Source organism: Neopelma chrysocephalum, unplaced genomic scaffold (genome assembly GCF_003984885.1).
Source record: "Neopelma chrysocephalum unplaced genomic scaffold, ASM398488v2 Primary Assembly neopelma1_45, whole genome shotgun sequence".
Taxonomy (NCBI): Eukaryota; Metazoa; Chordata; class Aves; order Passeriformes; family Pipridae; genus Neopelma; species Neopelma chrysocephalum.
Window position 1 is genome coordinate 10,279,362 of NW_020897704.1, and position 19,934 is coordinate 10,299,295.

The 19,934-nt window shown below is 38.4% G+C and overlaps 1 protein-coding gene across 1 annotated transcript in view; it reads right to left on the reverse strand.

Annotated features, from left to right (window-relative positions):
- Nucleotides 1–19,934, reverse strand: part of PRKAR2B (protein kinase cAMP-dependent type II regulatory subunit beta) — an 89,744-nt gene that overhangs the window by 16,056 nt on the left and 53,754 nt on the right. The window contains exons 3-4 of the mRNA XM_027679332.1: nucleotides 5,498–5,550; nucleotides 4,288–4,371 (exon numbers count right to left, since the gene is read on the reverse strand). Coding sequence (XP_027535133.1) covers nucleotides 4,288–4,371; nucleotides 5,498–5,550 — 137 coding nt within the window. The remainder of the gene's footprint in view (nucleotides 1–4,287; nucleotides 4,372–5,497; nucleotides 5,551–19,934) is intronic.

The window sequence follows — 19,934 nt, forward strand, 5'->3', positions numbered from 1 at the left end:
TTAATCAATTCTAATTGATTAATCAATATTTGTGCTCTCTTATACTAATTCCCCAGGTACATGAGTGGCAATATGCCCAGAAATTGCTACTGCTTATTTGTGAACAATATGTATAATTTATTATCTTTTGTAAAAGGGTCAAGACCTATTTTAAATATTCTCTACAAGCATTAGCAGGGCAAAGCTCTCCAAAATAAAATTTCCCTGAAAGAGAATAGATGATCTAACACTACTTCTGAATTTTTGCAAAAGAAAGGATTCAAACTTTACATGCAAGGGCGTGGCATAGATTTGATGGTACCAGTCCATTCAGCCACGTCATTACTCTGATAAAAGGTTTCTCAGGTTTTTTAACTGCTGCCCTATTGGCCATAAAAGCCAAACTAAATAGCCTGCTGGTAATCACCCCAGCAGATTTTCCTCTTAAGAGATAAACCCAACAGAACAACAACTCTGAATTGCATTGTAAAAAGGAAGAGTAGAAGGCTGCCTTGGACACTAGATGAGCTGCTGTTGCTATTCCTCCTGGTGACAAAACAGTTTTTAGGCTGAACAGAGAGAAATTTCTGTAATAGCGACTTAGGGCTTGTCCTAATGGCTCAAGACATTTGTTCACCATCTTGTTTTCTCCTTGCTGGCTTACACAAAGTGGAAGTGGAGGGGAAAGAGGGCATGCAGCTTCGGATTCCACTGCTAGTAATCTCCAGCATCTGGAGCACAAAGGAGGTTGTCTGGTAACATGCTGTGTGCATGTAGGTAGAATAAGCAGCCTTGCACACCATGGCAAACCTAGGAGAACAAAAATAATATGGTTTCTGGCAATAGGGTGGCAGGCAACTGAGAAGAACAATAAATAATATTACGGTCTAAGAGGAAGAGGTTTTTCTGGGAAGAAGAACAGGAAGAGATGTTTTAAAAGAGGAATGAGTTAATCTAATATAGGTTACATTAACAGCATGGGGAGAAGAACACAAACATCTGAATAGACCTTCCTCTTCTAATTCACTCATCCACATGGTTCTGCTCCTAGAATTTCTCAATTCTTTTCTGATCTGGTCCTCTAAAACTAGCCAAACACCTCTGCAAAACCTTTTTCCCTCATCTTGTTGCAAATGCATGTTTCAATCAATATTTTTCTCTTCAAGTAATTTTTTCAATACTGTTACACACTAGCTAAAACTGATATTGAGTAACAGCAACTAGATGGGAAGGCAAAAAGACTGCTAACATTGCTTTAGGGAATTTAAAAGAGTTGGCCTTTAAAACATAAGTGCAGCTCAGGGAAATGTAACAGAACTGCTGTACCTTCACACTACTATATTTTCAACCAAAGCCAATATGTGAAATATTGATATTTATAAATATTTCTGTGTAAGTTTACCTGTCTGATATTCAAAAAGTGCTATAGGTAAATGCAGGCTCAAGACAGTGTTGTGTGTAGTTGTCTCAAAGTCTGGAGGTTATCTTTTTGTCCTCTCTCTCATTTAGCCTCATGTTCAAATGGTTCTGCTGTTCTTTAATTTTATGTGATGGCTCTTGTCTGTTCAGATGATACCCTTATCTCATCCTTCCATTCAAATTACAATACAGTCTGTGAGGGTGGGATGAAGTTTTAAGAAAATGTGGACTCCACTGAGCATCATGTACTGAACACAATCCTGATCACACTATAAGACATTGTAATTCTGTATTTGAGAATGGTGTTTGACACCCTGCTAAAAGGCCACCAGGGAAAAGCCATTAAGTGCTTTACATTGTCTCTACCTCCATAACTGATCTCTGGAACAATGAATTTGATACACAGAACTATAGCAGAAAGAGGCTGAAGTTCAATGCAAGGAAAAAAAAAACCCAACAGTGGGAGTAGGAGATGCTATCAATACAAAGCTTGACTTTTGTTCCAGACTTGAGCTTTAGCAGCTAAAGATGTTATCTCTCTCCAAGATGAAGGAGGTTTTTGCTAATACACCACTCTGCAAACTGCAGCAGCTCTTATGCTGCAGGGTGGAGGAGCAGAGGTGAAGAAGAGAGCTGGCATAGGAACATTTAAATTACTGCAACTACAGTGGCAGAGCCCTTGAGTCACTGCCTAGAAAGAGAACAAGAAGGAGGAGTGGGAGAAGTCCCCTGAGGACTACAGATCCCGGCTCCACAGAAGGAGCATGCCAGACTTAAGAAGGCTACATTTTAATACCCTTGCTGTCTTCAGAGCTCAGTAGTTTTCCAGTGTCTTTTATAAGTAAAATCATTATAATGAAAAACTCTTCTACAAAAATTATCTTATTCCACTTCCCAGAATGCTGTCTGTAAAGAATTTCAAGCAGGAGGAAGTGTTCTTAATCCAGTGGACAATCTGAGCAAAGGTGGGTGAACAAGACTTGGGAGATCCCAGGAGCAGATTTCAAGGCTTTGGATTGCAGAGATCCACAGGGGGAGAACTCAGCTAAGCAGTCTTCTGCTAAACGCCTGGAACGGGCTATGGGAACTCTTAGCAATTACAAGTAACTGATTCAGAAGCAAAACCTAAAAAAAAAACGTTCAAAACATCAGTATTGAGACACCAAGCACAGTCCTGAGAAGACCTTCACAAACAGGAAGTAACCCCTCAATATTTCTTGGAAGAATCCATCCCTGGAAAAAGTCCGTCAAGTGTCCACACTGGCGTTGTGTCTACATAACGTTACGATACAGCTGATTTGATGCCAACAGATCCCTATCCTGCAGACCAAGTGGCTGATGACTATTTACACAGAAGATCTAGTTCTTGCTATAAGGGCAAGCAGATCCCATCCAGAGGATAGATACTGTAAGCACTATTAACATCACAGTAGGTTCTAGGAGCACACGATAATCCATTGGGTCACAGGGCTCATAAGAGAGAGGTGCTCAGAGACTAACCAAGAGGGGCCATTGGCAGACTAATGTAGTGATGGTCCAGACAAGTGGAAGCCAGGACACAGAAACAATAAGGAAAATATATAATAAAGCAATTTCACATCCAGAGCAGACACCCACAAACAACTTTGTATCCCTGAAGCTATTCAGAAAAATAATTCAGGAGTAGAAGGGGTAAATCTCTGCAAGACTTTAGCTTGAAAAAGTATAGTGGAACAGCTGATTAACTACCTATTAAACAGATAGCATGATGGAATTAGGAAATCTTCTGTATTAGGATCCCTAGTGTCCCAACAATGCACATGTATTATTAGCACCCACGTTGAGACTTCTGATGCCCTCCTATAATGCTAACTCCAGGGTTCTGCAAAGCTGGGAGTTTGTGGCTCACTGCTCTCCTCAGGGCTTCTCTGGGAAAAGGTACCTAGGGTCAGGGCTCAGCCTTTATGCAGACAGAATCAGGAGCTGGAAACCTGCAGCACAGATTAATGTGATTCTCTGTAAGAGCACCTGATTTCTGAACAGAGCTGCAGACTGGCCTTTCCATTAGCTACCTCTTGAATCAAATTTTAAACTTTCTGTTCTAATACTTAAAACTCTACATAATTATTTTCATTTCCCCCATGCTCCCTCCCCTGACAGCATCAAATCAATTCCTTTGAGAAAGCATTTGGTGTGCTGTGAGTCATCCCAACCTCACTATGCATGTTTTGATTGATACAATCACCTCTTCCCTTAAACAATCCTGTGCGTTTTTTTGGTAGCGTTATCACCTTTGTCTGATCCAGAACGCTCATTCAGTTCATTTAAGCTTTCATAAAAGCCCATAGTTATTCTTATAGGCAACAGAAGGAAATTATTTGCATAGAACAACATTATCTGAAGCTTTTTTATGCTATCTGCATTAAGCGAAATAATAATGTAAACACTTCACTATTGCCTTTCTCTTTCCCCCTATTTTATAACTCGCTTGTTCAATTACATCCAGAGTTAAACTGTAGGCTTTAGGTGTAATTTTCTGTTTTGAGGGAGCACTCAGCACCTTTTGGATGCTAAAAAGTAACTAGTAGAGACAACTTAAACATTCCAGTTAACTGATGCATTTACACACATCAATGTACAGCATGATTTAAAATAAGAAAATACAACATTTTACAATCATAATAATGCATAGATTCATATTACTGTACTTCAAGATTATCATCTAAGGTGGTGAACAGAAGACTATATGATGTATCGATTATAAAAATGTAATTTCTGGAATTTATGAAACAGTCAAGAAAGCATATGTAAGAGCTTACAAAAGTCAAATCTGTAAATTTCTGTTCAAAAGCTCGAGAATTAATTCTTAGTAGCAGTGCTAAATGCTGTTCATTACACAGAATTTCTTACCGGGTCTAGGTTCTTAAAAAGAAGAATTTCCTTGCACGCCTCCTGCAGTCTGTTTCTTTGATCATCTGTTTTGGGGTGAATAATCTGAGGGATATAACAAAATCTCTTAAGGTGGTTATCATATAGCAGCACTAGCTGAAGGACTGAGCTAATTCAGCTCTGCATTTTACGCAATATTTTGGCCATGCTTCATAACACTTTCATTTTAGAACCTTCAGGATTTGAATAAACACTCAATGATAACATGGTATCACCACACCATTAGCAAATGTGACACTGTTGTATTTAAGCTTACAAGATCTTTACACCTGTAGAATCCAGTTCATTTCTGCAAGCCATTCTGGATGCCTTTATCTACACTATAGTTACATAAACATTACTCTAGTACTCTCTGATCGTATTTGGGGCATGCATGTTTTATAAAAAGCACCACTGTTATATTCAGTCATTTGCCATGACTACTTCCTAAAGAGTGTTTTGTGAAATAGTATGTGTGTAAAATTCGTATCAGAAATTTCACAGAAGAAACAACAGACTTGACACTATCCGAGCGAGTCAGAGATTTACTAAATTACCAATGTGTGGTTCATGTGAGTATCAATCAAGTTGCTCAACTCATATGCTTCAAAAGATATGCTAAGTATAGCTGTGATAGTATAGGGTAACCTTTTTGACAGTGTTACAAACCAGAAATTAAGTAGAACATAAACAATTAAACTTCTCTTGAAAGTCATGCTATTTCATCTTAAAGCGAAATAAATATTTTTAAAAGGGTGACACAAATAAAAGAAATAAACACAGTTCATTAGTTATTGCATTGTACACCTAAAAATCTTAGCAATTTTATAGTTTACCTTTTTCTGCCTTATGAAAAATACTAGAATATTGAGGAAACTACTGCAAGATTGTGAGGACACCAAATAAGTGTTTTGAGGAGCAGGTGCTCTCTACATAAATATAATTGCACAAAAATGTTTCCTTAACCACATATCACATGTTCGGTCATTTAGAATAATACATCAGGTCCTATATGGATGACTGTAATCAGAATTTTCAAATGTTCCTTTAACACAAAAACTGATGAGCTTACTGAAGTATACTATAATAAGGATGCTTTTGGAAAGGAATGATAATGCTGGTTGCATTTTTCTTCTTAAATTTGATGCCCAAGATTTGAAAAAATAAGTAGTTGTCTCTAAGCATTAAGTACCCTAGATTCTGCGTCGTCCTCTTCCTCATCAGGATTGTAAGCTTCTGCACACACTGAAATAAAAAAAAAAGTATAATCTTAATTCAAATTACATTACTGTTTCACAAGATTTACAGAACAGAAAATGAATTGTGTGGCACAGGAATAACATGCAGTAATACACTCAATAGAGAAGATACTGCTGAGAGGGTCCATAGCAGCTCCAAACTCCGCGTGAAACAAAGCTACATTTGTATAATTTTTGGACATGTTTTCCTTGGTTTGAAAGACCTTTAATATAAGTTTCTCACCTAACCTCTTCTAAATGATCTTATCTTACTATCAGAAATTTTTTCTGATGTCTAAGTTAATTATTTCTGGTTAGAATTCAACCTATCCATATAGGATGGAGAGATCACATAATTCCCTTCATCTGTGTAGGTTCAAGGTGGTTTGGGGTGTGTTTCTTTGGTTGGTTGGCTGGCTCAAGCTGCTTTACTGGGGTTTTTTTGCATACTTGAAAACTTTTCACTCCTTCCTACCTTTTACTTTTTAGGCTAAATAATTCTGGTTCTTCAAGTTTTTTCCTTACAAGGCACATTTTTCAGCTCTCTAACTCTCCTTATTGTTATTCCCCGAACTCCCTCCAGGTAGCCCCCTTCATTGAAATGTGATGCTCAAATCTGGACCCAGTATTTGAACAGAGCAGAGCACTGAGTATAACACATGAATTACTCTGCATATTTTGCAGGCTGTATGACTATTTCATCCATCATGCCTTCTTTACAACAGGTTGACTGCATTTACTCATGTAATATTTATGACATATATAATTTTCAAAACTTAACCACTGCTTAACCACCTGTCCTATGCCTGTATAAGGCTGTTCTGTCCAAGTGCAGTACCATGCACTTAGGCTTGTTAAATATTACCTTATTTTCAAAGCCATTTCAAGATAATTTTCAATTCTAATCCTGTTACCTGGCATCCTTCCAATCCCTTCTCAACTTTGTGACAACTGCAAATTTAATAAGCATATTCTCTAAAACATAATCCAGATTATTACAGAAAAAAACAGAATAGTGTCTTAAAAAACTCTAGCAGAATATGGATGAATGAAACAGCAGTAGCTGCTTGGGGTTTACCTTATCCAAACAGTTTTGCAGCTATATCCCATGCAACTTACATTGAAACACTGCTTCATATTCCTTAGCTTGTTTATAGGGCAGTCTTGTAAAACAGCATTCAGAAGTTTCTTTAAATGAAAATGTAGGACACTAGCTCCTTTTCTTTTATCCACAAGTTTTAATCTCTTGTTATAGGGTATTAGATAGTTCCAACAAATCCATGCTGATTGCTATCTGTTACCTTCCTCCAGGCATTTACAAAACAAATATTTGTCTGTAATTTTTCTAGGAACAAAATGATCTGTAAACCTATGATAGGCATATTCTCTCCATAGCTCCCCCATCCTTTTAAAAATGAGTTTTTCTATTTTTCTGGGAGGGTTTTCACACCTATTTTTTTTCTTCAGATTCTTAATGGCTATTGCTAACAGGGCTGAGACTAATTCAGACAATTCTTCCAGTTTCCATGTATAGAGTGCCTGAGGCACAGCTAAATTGGGAACACCTAACACATAAGTTACTGTTTGATTTTTCCTTTCTCTGTTCTAGGCTGTTTTCCATATACTCTAGTGGAAACTGATGTGCTTTTGTTAAGCAGCAGAGCAACACCTTCCTGGAACATGCTCTTACCAGAAATATACTTCCAGAACAATTTCTGTTACTCCTCATGTACTTACTACTACACAATCTTTTCTTGTTCATATTTTTTGGTCTTGGCTTCTTTGATGTGTTTTGGTTTGGTTTTTTTTCCTCTACATCTTTTTCTATTCTTTTGTACTTGTTCTGAATAATCCAAACTGGTTTTAATTTAGTGCATGGTTCCTTCTTGTGCTTGATATAAATGAAGTGCTTATATTTTAGACAGATTTATTTCACTATGCTTTTTGTCCTTCTCCTGTCTTGTCTCAGTTTGCATTTTTTCTCTTTATAATTTTTCTTTGAGGAACAAACAATTCTTTAATTTCTTTTCTCCAGACTCCTTTTTCAAAGAGGTTATGCCCACAGTCCTCTCATACCCCCTTGAAACCTGTTGTTTTGACTCTTTTACCTCATTCCCTCCCTGAAATCTGTGAGTCCTGTCATCACAGGGTAACTCACTCGACCTGCCCTATTCTTGCAACAGCTTCTCCCTTAGAGTTGGTATCAAATATAATAGCTTCCCTTTTGATTGCTTTTCCCACCATCTCAAACTTTGGTTTTAAGTGCACTGCAAAACATGTTGGGCAGTTGGTATTCTCCTTTATCGGCCTCCAGCAGATGACTGATTGATTTAAATCCCTCACTATCACCATCCCCTGTACCCTGACAATAACAAATACCCTGAGCTATCTGATCTCTTTGGTGGTCTGTGCAACACCTGTGTAACAACGGAGCCCATAAGCTTTTCCCCTGTTAGTATTACTCAGAGCATTGGCACGTCTAACTCCCTCTACGGTTGGGTCACAGCACAAGCGTCTGAACCAAAACATACAACAGCCTCTTCCTCCTCGCTGTCCTCTAACCACGTCTCTCCTATGCTAGTTCAGCCACAGTGTTGTTCATGGATTGAGATTTGGTGTCCTCTTGTTTATTCCCCATACTTCCTATATTATTACACAAACAACTTATGAAGTAGTGACCCCGTAGACACATTAACCTCCTCATTACCATACCCAATTAAGATGATTTCATGGTAAAGCATTTCATCACGTGTATTATACACAGTCCCACAGGAAGTCCTGGTCCTCACTGTATCATGCACTCAGCTAAAATGTCAACTTTTTAAAACTTGGCATCTTCAAAAACTTGGAGAAATTTGACATAAGTCCCTGACTGAAAGATTCCTGTGCAGTTTACTAGGAACTGGATTTGGTCCCAAATAATTACAAATGCCCACAAAAGGAAGTCTGCAATCTCTTGAACAACTATAGTACTTTACCTCTACATAAACAAAATTCCTACCAACTATTTAATGGTACTACATTTTATAGTTACTACAATCTTGTCAGAAATAAACTTTCGGGGATTTTATTTAAATAGCAACAATATTAACATGCCAAGTAAGCACCATATAACCCATCATTACCTAAATCAGTACTTTGTTTCAGCTGGTATCAGGTTCTGTGCTCTAGTGCACATATGTGTACATGGGAGCCAACAAATCTGTGTCACAGTCCAGTGTGCTGCTGGGTGTATGAATAGTCTACCTCAACCTGATGTACAGGTACATCCTTACCTCTGATAAAACCTCTACATCAAAAAAGTTATACAAACCAGGAATTTAATAGCTTTGATATCATTATCCCAGAACTGACAGGTCTCAGAGGGCCTGGCTAAACAACAGTCTTCCAGACCACACAAAGGAAACTGAATTTAGCCTCATCCATGCCCATCCTGATTCATCTTATCCAGTCCCTTTCACATAGCCTGAAGCCAGGATCAGTCCAGAAACAGAGTGTGTTCCTGAGCTATTCTGTGTCAGTTTGTGTCTCTGCTCTAAGGTCACTCTTCTCTGCTAGCAACTCATTTCAGTCAATCTCATTAGCTACTATCAGCAGGTGCCCTCATTAAATATTTCTTCTCTATCACTGGTTACAGACAATATATTTAAGAACTGCAGTTTCTTGTGCTAGTGCCCATACGTCCGAATTCTAAAAGGATTTCTTTTTATCATCTGTGATAAGAAACTTAACACTTGTGGTTACAAATCTGTATTTAATTTTGCCTTGGCTTATCTTTTTGCCATAATCAGGGATGCATCTTTCATTAGAGTCACAACTTAAAAATTATACCAATGCTGTGATCTGCTGTCTTACGGCATTTCCTTTCCTTCATTGCTTATTTCAGTAACATTAATTTCTAAGTGCATGCCACTAGATGTCTCATGGAAAAACTTGATACATTTTATTTTGGTTCTTAAAATACAGCCTCTGACATTACTATGGTCCACTGAATTTCATGACATGAACACTGGGGTTTGGCACACAAGAATCCCACTGACATAAACCATCTAAAGCTAAGTAAGATGCCTCTTAGGTAAACATCCACATATGCACTGGATTCCAATTACAGGCAATGCAGAGAAACCAGCACATTTACGAAGAGATTTATATGATCTGTATTACATGTCCAGATAAAGATGAGATGAATTAAAAATGTGACTAATTGGCTGAGATAAATACTATCCCTCTTGAGATGAGTCCTAGTAGTTACAAGAAGCTGCAAGACTGGTTTTCCCCACTTCTCTATTTAGCATATATTTCCTGGAAAACAAAGAATTTCATCATATGATGATGATGACAGGTTGTTCATGCAATAGCACACCTTCTGTATTCATTTTGTATATTCTGTGGTCCCCATCTCTTTTGTCTAAGCCTTGACTGGCACCACAGACATTAATGATTCTGAACCATTGCACTGCTGGTGGCTGCAATACTCACTATGTTCAGTATTTTATTTTTCTACCTCTCTAGCTCATTCCACGCTCCCAACAGTACCTGGTGACTTTATCACGCTCAAATGTCCTGCCACATTTTGCTACAAGTCACTGCTGAATGCAATACATCATTGCTCAAAAAGCAGTCCTAATACTGTTCTTAGGGACCTATTTCATCCCATGCAGAATTATGGCATTAACAAATTGTGATACAAACACTCTACATATTTCTCCATTGGTTGCTAAGCTCAACTAAGTGAAATTATTTTTATTTGCTTTTTCCAGGTGAGGGTTACATTTCACATATATCCATCCAAGATGGATATAAACACAAACAAGCTCAAATACATCAATGCAAAGTATTTGTAGGAAAAAATCTGAACTGTCAAAAGGCAGTGCATTATGAAAATACACATGCAATGAAATCTGCACACAACTCAAGATGGATTGCTTTGTCAGCAAGAATAGGTAAGCTTTTAGAATTTCTAACTCATCACTCCAAGTGATGAGTGGTTTTCAGCTAGTAAATATGTTTTATATTCAAAATCAGCAACATAGTCACTTCAGACATGAATGAATTCTAAAATGAAAATTAACATGCAGTTAGTAATTGTAAGATCACAAAACATGTTAGTCATGCTCTCTCTATTGCCTTGACGTATCAGGAAATAAGGTTATCAATACATAAATGAATGAAAATTCACATATAATTACTGAATATTTTATTATACTCAAAACATGGCAGGAAAAATAATCAAAATGTGTGTACCCTTTCCAAAGTACAGAACCTCTGAGTCATAAAGCATATTAGAAAGAATTTCTCAAGAGAAGAAGAGCTTTGGAAATATTTTTTCATCCCATTAGGGGCAAATCAAGACCACAGTTTTGCCAGCATGACTATCAGGGTGGAGCATGAAAATAGACCACCTCTACCTGCTGTAGTTACACCAGCATGTCTTACATCTGTACAAACATCCCTAACTATGACAGCTATGCCCATCCCCTCATACAGCAAAAACGTCACTTCCCCAGTTTAACTCTATGAGAATTGCTAAGGTGACTTAATGGCAGTGTGAGATTTTTTTCCAGTTTGTCAGGATTTACTTCTCCTGTATGAGAAACACGGTGCACAGAGACCCCTTGCACGGCAGGTAGTAGTTTCAAACTAGACCAGACAAATACTACTGGATCTCCAAAGTTTCTGTGTCAGAAATCCATTTTTTTAACATCTCACCAGTTCCTACCACTACAGGAGGAACTAGAAAGAGAGCCCCAGCCCCCAAAATCCCAATTCCATAATTAGTTTTCATTTAAACAAAAGCAACCCTCTGGGGTGATACCAATGAGAAATAACCAGTTGTAGTCTCTGATGATTGCAACTATCAAGTACCATATTATTTCTATTTTCCTAGATTTGACTGGACCACATGGAAGATGAAATTGAAGAGCTGTAAGTAAACATAAGGACTGAAGAACACCCCAGAGAAAGGAGATTAACTTTCTCCTCTATCTGAGCATACAATAAGATGAGGTATCATTTATCTGATTCCATACGATATAATAAGGCAATACCAACTGGCTCTGCTGCTGAGACCCACCACTTGTGCAAAACCCTGGACATATTTCAAGAAGTTAAGTTTACTTTAAATACAAGCTCATTTGGAACAAATCAGGATCGGTGTGGCTATCATTTCCCATGATACTGTCAGAAAGAAGGAGCCTACTCCTGATGGGGTCACTATACTGAAACTTCATCTAGGCATAATTAGGTGAATACACAGAATGCCTAATACTTTGCAGTTCTGTGTCATTATTCTTTTAGACATAGAACATTTACATTACAAACACTACCCAAATTGGAATAAAAGTATGCATACTCAGAAAAAAAAGGTCTGGCAAACACAGAGACATGCATATTCTAGATATTTCCTCACAAGCAATAAACAAAAATTGAAGAAATTCCCCTCCAATCTACCAGATTAGGGGGTAACAACTTTTGAGCGGTTGACTACATAGCACAAATCACTAAGTGCTCAGAACACCAGTCTAAAAATCCAGAGCTGGATAAAATCCAGGCAGCTTGTTTCTTCTTAATTATCAGGAAGGTGGTCTTCAGTTCATTAGGCAGGAATTGATTGAATCAGAGTCTTGGGAGCACTGCCAAGGCAGTCTGTTTTAGTATCGGCTGCTCGTGCAGGACAGTTCCACTCTTGCTTTCAGTGCACAGACTCAAATTCTCCAAAGACTGCCTCATAGTCATAGTCATGAACACCCACCAAGCACCAGGCTTGTGCTCAGCTATGCAGCTCTGTGGCAAAACCTTCGCCAGAGCTGAAAGACCTTGCTCAGCTTGCACTATATGCTTGAAGGAAATCAAAAGACTCACACAATCAACTTTTCTACAGCATTTTCTCTTGGCCATCTGCTACCAATGCTATTTCTAATGAGTAGAACTACAAGCTATTTCCTCCAGCATTTCTAAATAACATGAAGTGTCTAATATAATACGTAGCATCTTGAATGAGGTTCATGCCAACAGTGAGTCACAAAGCCTTCCAAGGATTCTCCGTTCAAAAGTCCACATGGGTTTATTCATATTTCACCAATCCTCTCAACAAAGCAGGAATTTCATCAAGATGGTACTGATCACTGTGAAAGCCCATTTGAAGAAACATGACAGCCCACACAAGACATTTTTCGATAACTATCCCTGTGAAGTTATTCTTGTGTGGGCAACCTTTGCACAAGTTCCCTAAAATTATTTGGTATGTAAAAGTGAAAATTTAGATGTGTTAGACAACAGTACCTTTTTCTACTTCAGAGTCCAAAGCACTCTGCATCACAGGTAGCATGCTCACTGCTGGGTCAAAGATGCACACTCTGCCCTGAAATCATAGGGGTTTGAATCACTAAATAGGTTCCTTCACAGAAACTGTCTATTCAGACTTCAGCACAAGGAGCTAAAAGACTTTCCTATTTTTAAATAGGGCACGAGAAAGGACCTTTAACAGAATTTCCCTAAGGACTTGCATAGTACTCAGTCCTCTTTCTAGTCCTATTTCAGTTCTTTCCATAATGGTGTAATTTGTCAAGATGGAGATAAAAAAAAAACAGCCAGGCTTCTGGCTGATGGTAGGAGACAGTTTCACTTGGCATCTCAGGACATGCTTGATTTCATCTGTCTGGCTGGTGAAAACCAGCACAAACACACATTACAGTGTCCAGAACACTGCACGTAGTTATTAAACAATAAAATCATTACAAAACTAAAATGTACTTCCACTAGAAAAGTTTGCCAGTATACACCATGGACTATAGTACTTACTCTATAAGCTTTCCCAATATAGCATATGGAGTAGCAAAACATATAGCAACATATTGTACTCCGATGTTGACTTGTATAACCTTCTGTTCCCATTCTCATACAAGTCCCAGCAGTTCACAGTGCTACAGTGTGTTATTTGGGATGCAGCTAAAATATGCATAAATATTTGACAAACTCTGAGCAGACACAGAGCTCTTTGCATACATTTCAACTTTATATTTGCTAATACTACAGAATAGAAACAGAAATGCACCCAGCTCTTCCTACCATATTTAGCACTTCACAGACATCAATTGCAGATATTTTTTCTTATTGAACAGTCAGCATTAGGATGATATCAGTGTCTACATTATTTTCCCACCAGAAAAGTCATGCCTTACATACAATGTGAGCAAATATAAAATGCAGCTATTAAGAAAACATATTCTGAACAATGGAAAGTAATCTTTTTGCTATTTTGTAACCCATTTAAAGTGGGTTAAAAATGAAAACTGTGTGCAGAAAGAAACCAATTTACAAACCTAGTAAAACATTAAGTTATCAATAGAGCAGAACAAAAGAACAGAAAATGGGAAAAAAGTACAAGTAGAGAGAAAAGCCAGAAAAGGATGTACTCAAATTCTGGAGGTATGAGAAGACATTGATGGACAAATGTAAGAATCAGTAAGACATAGGACATTGTGGGTAGAAAGAACTAAGAATTATTGGAGAAAAAGAAAAAAATAACCTAAAATCATAGAAGTAATTTAAGTTTATTTGGGTAGGTTTTGGTAGCTGGGGGGGCCTGCAGGGGTGGCTTCTGTGAGAAGCTGCCAGAAGCTTTCCAATGTCTGGATGGAGCCAATGCCAGCTGGCTACAACATGGACCCATCACCAGTCAAGGCTGAGCCCATCAGCGACAGCGGTAGCACCTCTGGGATAATGGATTTAAGAAGGGGAAAGAACCTGCTGTGAAACAGCAGCCAGAAGAGAGGAGTGAAAATACATGAGAAAATCTGTGTTACAGATCTGCAAAGAGTTATGAAAGCTAATGAAACAAAAAGGTGGTGGTTGTTTTAAGGAACCACATATTATGGCTTTTATATGCTGGTGTTTAAAGACTAACAAAAGATCTTGATAGACTATAGGAAGAATATATGAGGGAAAGAAAATTATTAAGAGTGACACACAAGGAAAATAATTACTGGTGACTGGACATGTAAAGATATGAGAAGATTCATGAAAGTAGAAAAAATTTAGATTAAGGGCAGGCAACTGAAGGTGACTTCTAAGACAAAGACTCATGCAAAGAGGGACTGTAGGGAGAGTAGAGACAAGGTCAAAACTATTGACTCTGACAAGCTTGTCTCAGTGTCCTACCAGCAGACTAAACTGATTTGTCCAAGACAAAGTGAAAAACCTACCAATAGCAGGTATTACAGTATGATAGTATGGTATATAGCACGATTGATATATTCTGATCAATCATCCAGCAAAATGGGGAAGGTAGAGATAATACCAAATCTAGAATACTCCTATGAACCTCTGGGATGATATCTAAGGCATAAATGCAAGAGTTCCTCAGAGGCACATGTCAAAGCCTGTGATCCCACATAAGGGGTAGACTTGGTTTGGGCAGCTAAGGGAGCGCAAAATTCAATCTCAAACAGGCTTCACAGAATACCCTGCATCTATATGGCATTCAGAATAGCAAGCTGAGAATAGGCACCGAAAAAGGAGGTGGAATTATCCTTTTAAAAGAATGGTTGCTATAGCAAAGTTACCTTTGGTTTTCACAGCTATGGGACCAAGGGAAGGAAGCTTGAATCTACCTTTCCCCTTTTCCAGAAGTGCCCTACATTCTACATTACAAAGTACTCTGTAAGGAGATGCTCCTCAGTCCTCCTTGGCCCAGGCTGCTAAGCAAAATGAAACTAAGGAATAAGCTAATGGAACTTGTCTCCTGGAATTTTATTGTGCTGATTTTAGGTGGCTTTGGTCAAATGGGTAAGTCATGCTCACATAATCCTCTATAAGAAATATGATAAACCAAACTTACTAAACAGGTTCCAGATACAACAGGAAGACAGGTAGACAAAAACATTATGGAAAATATTTCTGCCAAGTTTTGAAATGGTTGATTTTGAACATCTGTTTTCTCAACAATTCCAGAAAATTAATTTAAGACTTTTTGCTGACAGGATTCTTTTCAGAGAGACAAAGGAAGTTCAGAAGACAAATAAAACTATAAAATAATATATATGCTGTTTTACTTTTTTGTAGTCAAAATATAAACTGCTGTTATGAAATAATACTGGTAACTACATACTGAGGTAAGAAAGCAAGCACCCACACAGCAATCAGTACATGCTCGCCTGCATTTGTAATGATGCGGACAACTATAACAAGCCAAAAGATGGGCTACAAATATTATCATTTCAAGAACAGGGACTGTAATCATCCTGAGAACACAGATTACCACATTTATATTTCCTAATAATACAAGTTGTCCATGACTGTGTGACTGCTTATCAATCAGAACAAGAAAGAAGGCATTGACGTCTCACAGAACTGATCTTTTCCTAAAAGGTAAAGAACCTCAAGCCTCCACTCCTTCAGCTAACAACCTGTCACTACTTGAAACTATATTTCTCAGAAAGTCCTTAGTCAATGGTAAATACAGTGTACTCTAATGAAAAAAAAGCATTTTTTATTTTCAGCTTTCTAAACACCCTCCATCTCTCCCACACATACACATTTGGTACCATTATGAACTAAATACTACTGTATTCAAAAGACTAAATGGATCTAAACACAAACTGATCAATCTTTTTCCTGCATACTGTAAAGCCAGATTTATTTCTTCTTCTATCTATAGATATTGCAGACATCCACAGTGCTGTTTCATTCCCTTGTTTTCTACTATGACAAGACACAAAAAGGCTGGATGAGGTGTCACCAACACACATAGGATGCTCCAAGATGCATTATGCTGGTCACCACCACGTAACTCCATTTTCTCAGTACCTAGTTAAAACCACATCGCACTTGAAGAAAAGATGAACCCAGGAAAAACTAACATATGTATGTAGAAGTTCACCGATGAACACAATATGACCTCAAACAGCATCAGACTTGTAAGACAGTTGGTTTCAATTTCCCAGTCTACTCCATACCTAAATGACTGTGATGACAAAAGCATCCTTGTCCACATGCAGCTGACCAAGAAAGATAGTGCTTTTTTCACTAGAAGAAGAAAGGACTAAACTGCATGAATGGCCTCCTCACTTCAGCAACAAATCTCTAATAATTACATCACATTATCTTGGAAAAAGCTGACCATATCTCCACAAATACTTTGCTGCTATATTCCCGTCCCTGTTCCAGTATTCTCCATTTTCTGCAGAGTTCCTTGTTTTACACAAACCTCAACCCCTAGTCTCTTGCCTTAATACACAGGATCTCCACTGGGACCAGGTCTTGCATTCCCCTGCACAACCACGGCCTCGCACCGTTTCAGCAGAAAAGGAAACTGTCAGACAACAGAAGAAAGCTCACAAATGCACATACAGCAAATTTCTCAGAAACTGAATCCATGCCAGAAAACCTCTGAACAAAAGTGGACTTGCCATTTTGAAAACGAAACATAAAATTCTAAGTTAGTTTCTTTTGGTCAACTCTGCATGCAAAACAGATCCACACGTGAATTATTCTTACTGAATGGAAGGAAGGAAAGATTTTTATTTCTATTTTTACTTAATGAGAGGAAAGATAATAACACATATCTCCTCTGTAAACTACAATTAATTCCTTTAAATTTGGGGGGGGGAATAAAAATCCTAATGTGAGCTAGATACGTCATATTTACTGAAACCAATATCCTAGGAAATCACATATCCCAGGTAACCACTTTTCAGAACAGCTCCTAGAGTTACAGCACAAATTAAACAAAGAGTTAATATCTCACTTTGCCAGGTGCTAGAATTCAGGCTTACAGTGAAGTTCTTTTCTCCCAGAAAATGAAGTACCTACAGCTGCTTTTCAGCAACAACTCTGTTAAATATCAAAGAATAAATGAACCCTTAGGGTGAGACACAGTGACATCTAGCTTCTTTAGCCAAAACAGTTATTTGTAACAGAATGTTCTTTTAGGGATCAAACTTAGAGGTAATGATCAAGGCCATAGAGAAAGATGAAGGAACCCCAAGGAAATTATATTCCTTTATAAATGCCCTGTGTGTAAGTAGCAGTGCTAAAGAACTTCTTGATTTAATTTGTATACAGTTCCCTTGAGACTTCCAGAAATTTCAGGTTTAATGATTAAATAATCATTTCATATAAAAGTTACCAAGATAACAGCACAGCTAGGAGATAACAAAAATATCCTTGTTGAATGAACCAGACTGCTGAGGTACTCACTGCTGGTATGCTAAATAAAGCTATTCTAATTCTAAAGAAAGAGAAAACAATAAAAAGCAATAAAAATTAAAAGTGCTGCAAGTAAACAGTTCCAGGCTTGGACTACTGTAATAAACGAATTTGAAGGTACTACACCTGGTGTAACCATTTGCACATCAACATGGGTTTTTTGCACTCTCAGGGGCCTTTCCGTGCGCAACCGGTAAAGCAAAGGTAACATTATTTACAACTAGTTGAAGTTCTCGAAGTTGCACAATACACACAAGCCAGTGTATAGATCAATCAAGTCTGGTGAGCAATTTTCATCTTAGATTACCCTCAGAAGAAGCATGTGCACCCAAACATCTCTCATTCTCCTCCTGAGCCCTGCAACAGCACAGCCTGGAAACCCTCTGCTCAGGGAGCTGCTCCCCTGGAATGGCCCTGGAGGTCCTGGTGGGCAGCTGCTGACCACAAGCCAGCAGTACCCCAGTAGCAAGGAGGACCAGCTGCCTCCTGGGCTACAGGAACAGGATAAGTGATCATCTCTCTACTCACTAGACCGCATCTGGAATACTGGATCCAATTTGGGGGCCTCCAATAAAGGAAAGACACTAAGAAATTGTAACGAGCTCAGCAGAGGGTCGCCAGGATGGTCAAGCACTTGCTGTGTGACCAGAGTCTGAGGGAGACGGGTTTGCTCAGCCTGGAGAGGAGACAACTTTGCAGTGTCTGACAGCAGCCTGGCAGTACCTATGGGGAGGTCCCTAATTCTCTGCACACTGGTGTATAGTGGAAAGATGATAGGCAAAGGCATTAGTTGAAAAAAAGAGAGTTTCAGGCTGGATATATGTGAAACTTTTCATCATGAAGCCAGTTTGGTGGTGGAGCTGGCTGCCCAGAGAGGTTGTGCAGTCTCTCTCAGTCCTTGGAAGTTTTCAAGAACCAGCCCTCACTGACCTGGTCTGATTTAAAAAATGGCCTGTTTTGATCTGGAGGTTGGACCAGAGACTTCCTAAGGTCCCTTCCAACCTGAATTATTCTAGCATCCAAAAGAATTCCATCATTGGGAAATTATCTTTTTTTACTTTGAGTCCACAAGTATTATCTGTAGTTTCAAGTCATTTCCCTGATGCCATCAATTACCTGGCAAAGGCTACCTTAACAGTTATCCAAACCAGTAACTACAGGAACCACTTTAGAGCATGTCACAGTGAAGCTCAAGGCTTTTTTGTCATCATTAAGTGAAGGACACATTTGATGTCACTGTTCTTGAAGACGGGTGAAAAAACTGCAGACATTTCCTGTCAGATTTTGGCCTCATCCTGTCATATGGAAAGTGTTGCAGAACCTAGAGAATAGTGACCTGCTTGCTGTGTAGATTTATCAGACTACAGTGAAACTAGAACTGGAAGTAAAATCTAGTGTGAAATATCAGAAAAATTCAGCACATCACTTGTCACAGGAGACATTGAAGCTGGGTAGTTGACCAGAAGGTAAACCATAAGATTCCCAGTTACTATAAACTAGAATTTCATGTTCTAAAGTCAACAACTGATGATACAAGGATTGATTTCCAAATGCTTGTCTTCAGAACCAGATGCACAAAGCAAAATCAATAATGTGAAGAAACTGAAAAGTCTGAATAATAATGGGATATACAGAAGCATGATCATTAAAATATGGAAATAATATTTCCAAATGCTTAACATGAGCAGCATCTACCTTCAGCATGCTGGTGGAAACTGCAGGAACTGTAGAGAGCCAAATGCATAAAAGACAAAAATGCTATTGATTGTAGCTCAGAGCACATTATTGATGTTTATGTCCCAATGCCCCTAATATTAGAGGGACCAAAGTTCAATACTGTTTTAAGATAAAGAAACTTCTTTTTCTGTGTAGGTCATTTGAAATTATTATTTTCACAGAATCACAGAATCAATAAGGTTGGAAAAGACTTCTGAGATCAAGTCCAACACTTGACTGATCACCACCTTGTCAACTAGACCATGGCACTCCTGAACACCTCCAGGGATGGCGACTCCACCTCCCTAGGCAGTCTATTCCAATGCTTAACAACTCTTTCTGGGAATAAATTCCTCCTGATGTCCAACCTCAACCTTCCCAGCACAGCTTAAGACTATGTCCTCTTGTCCTGTCCCTGGTTGCCTGGGAGAAGAGACCCACCCCCACCTGGATACAACCTCCTGTCAG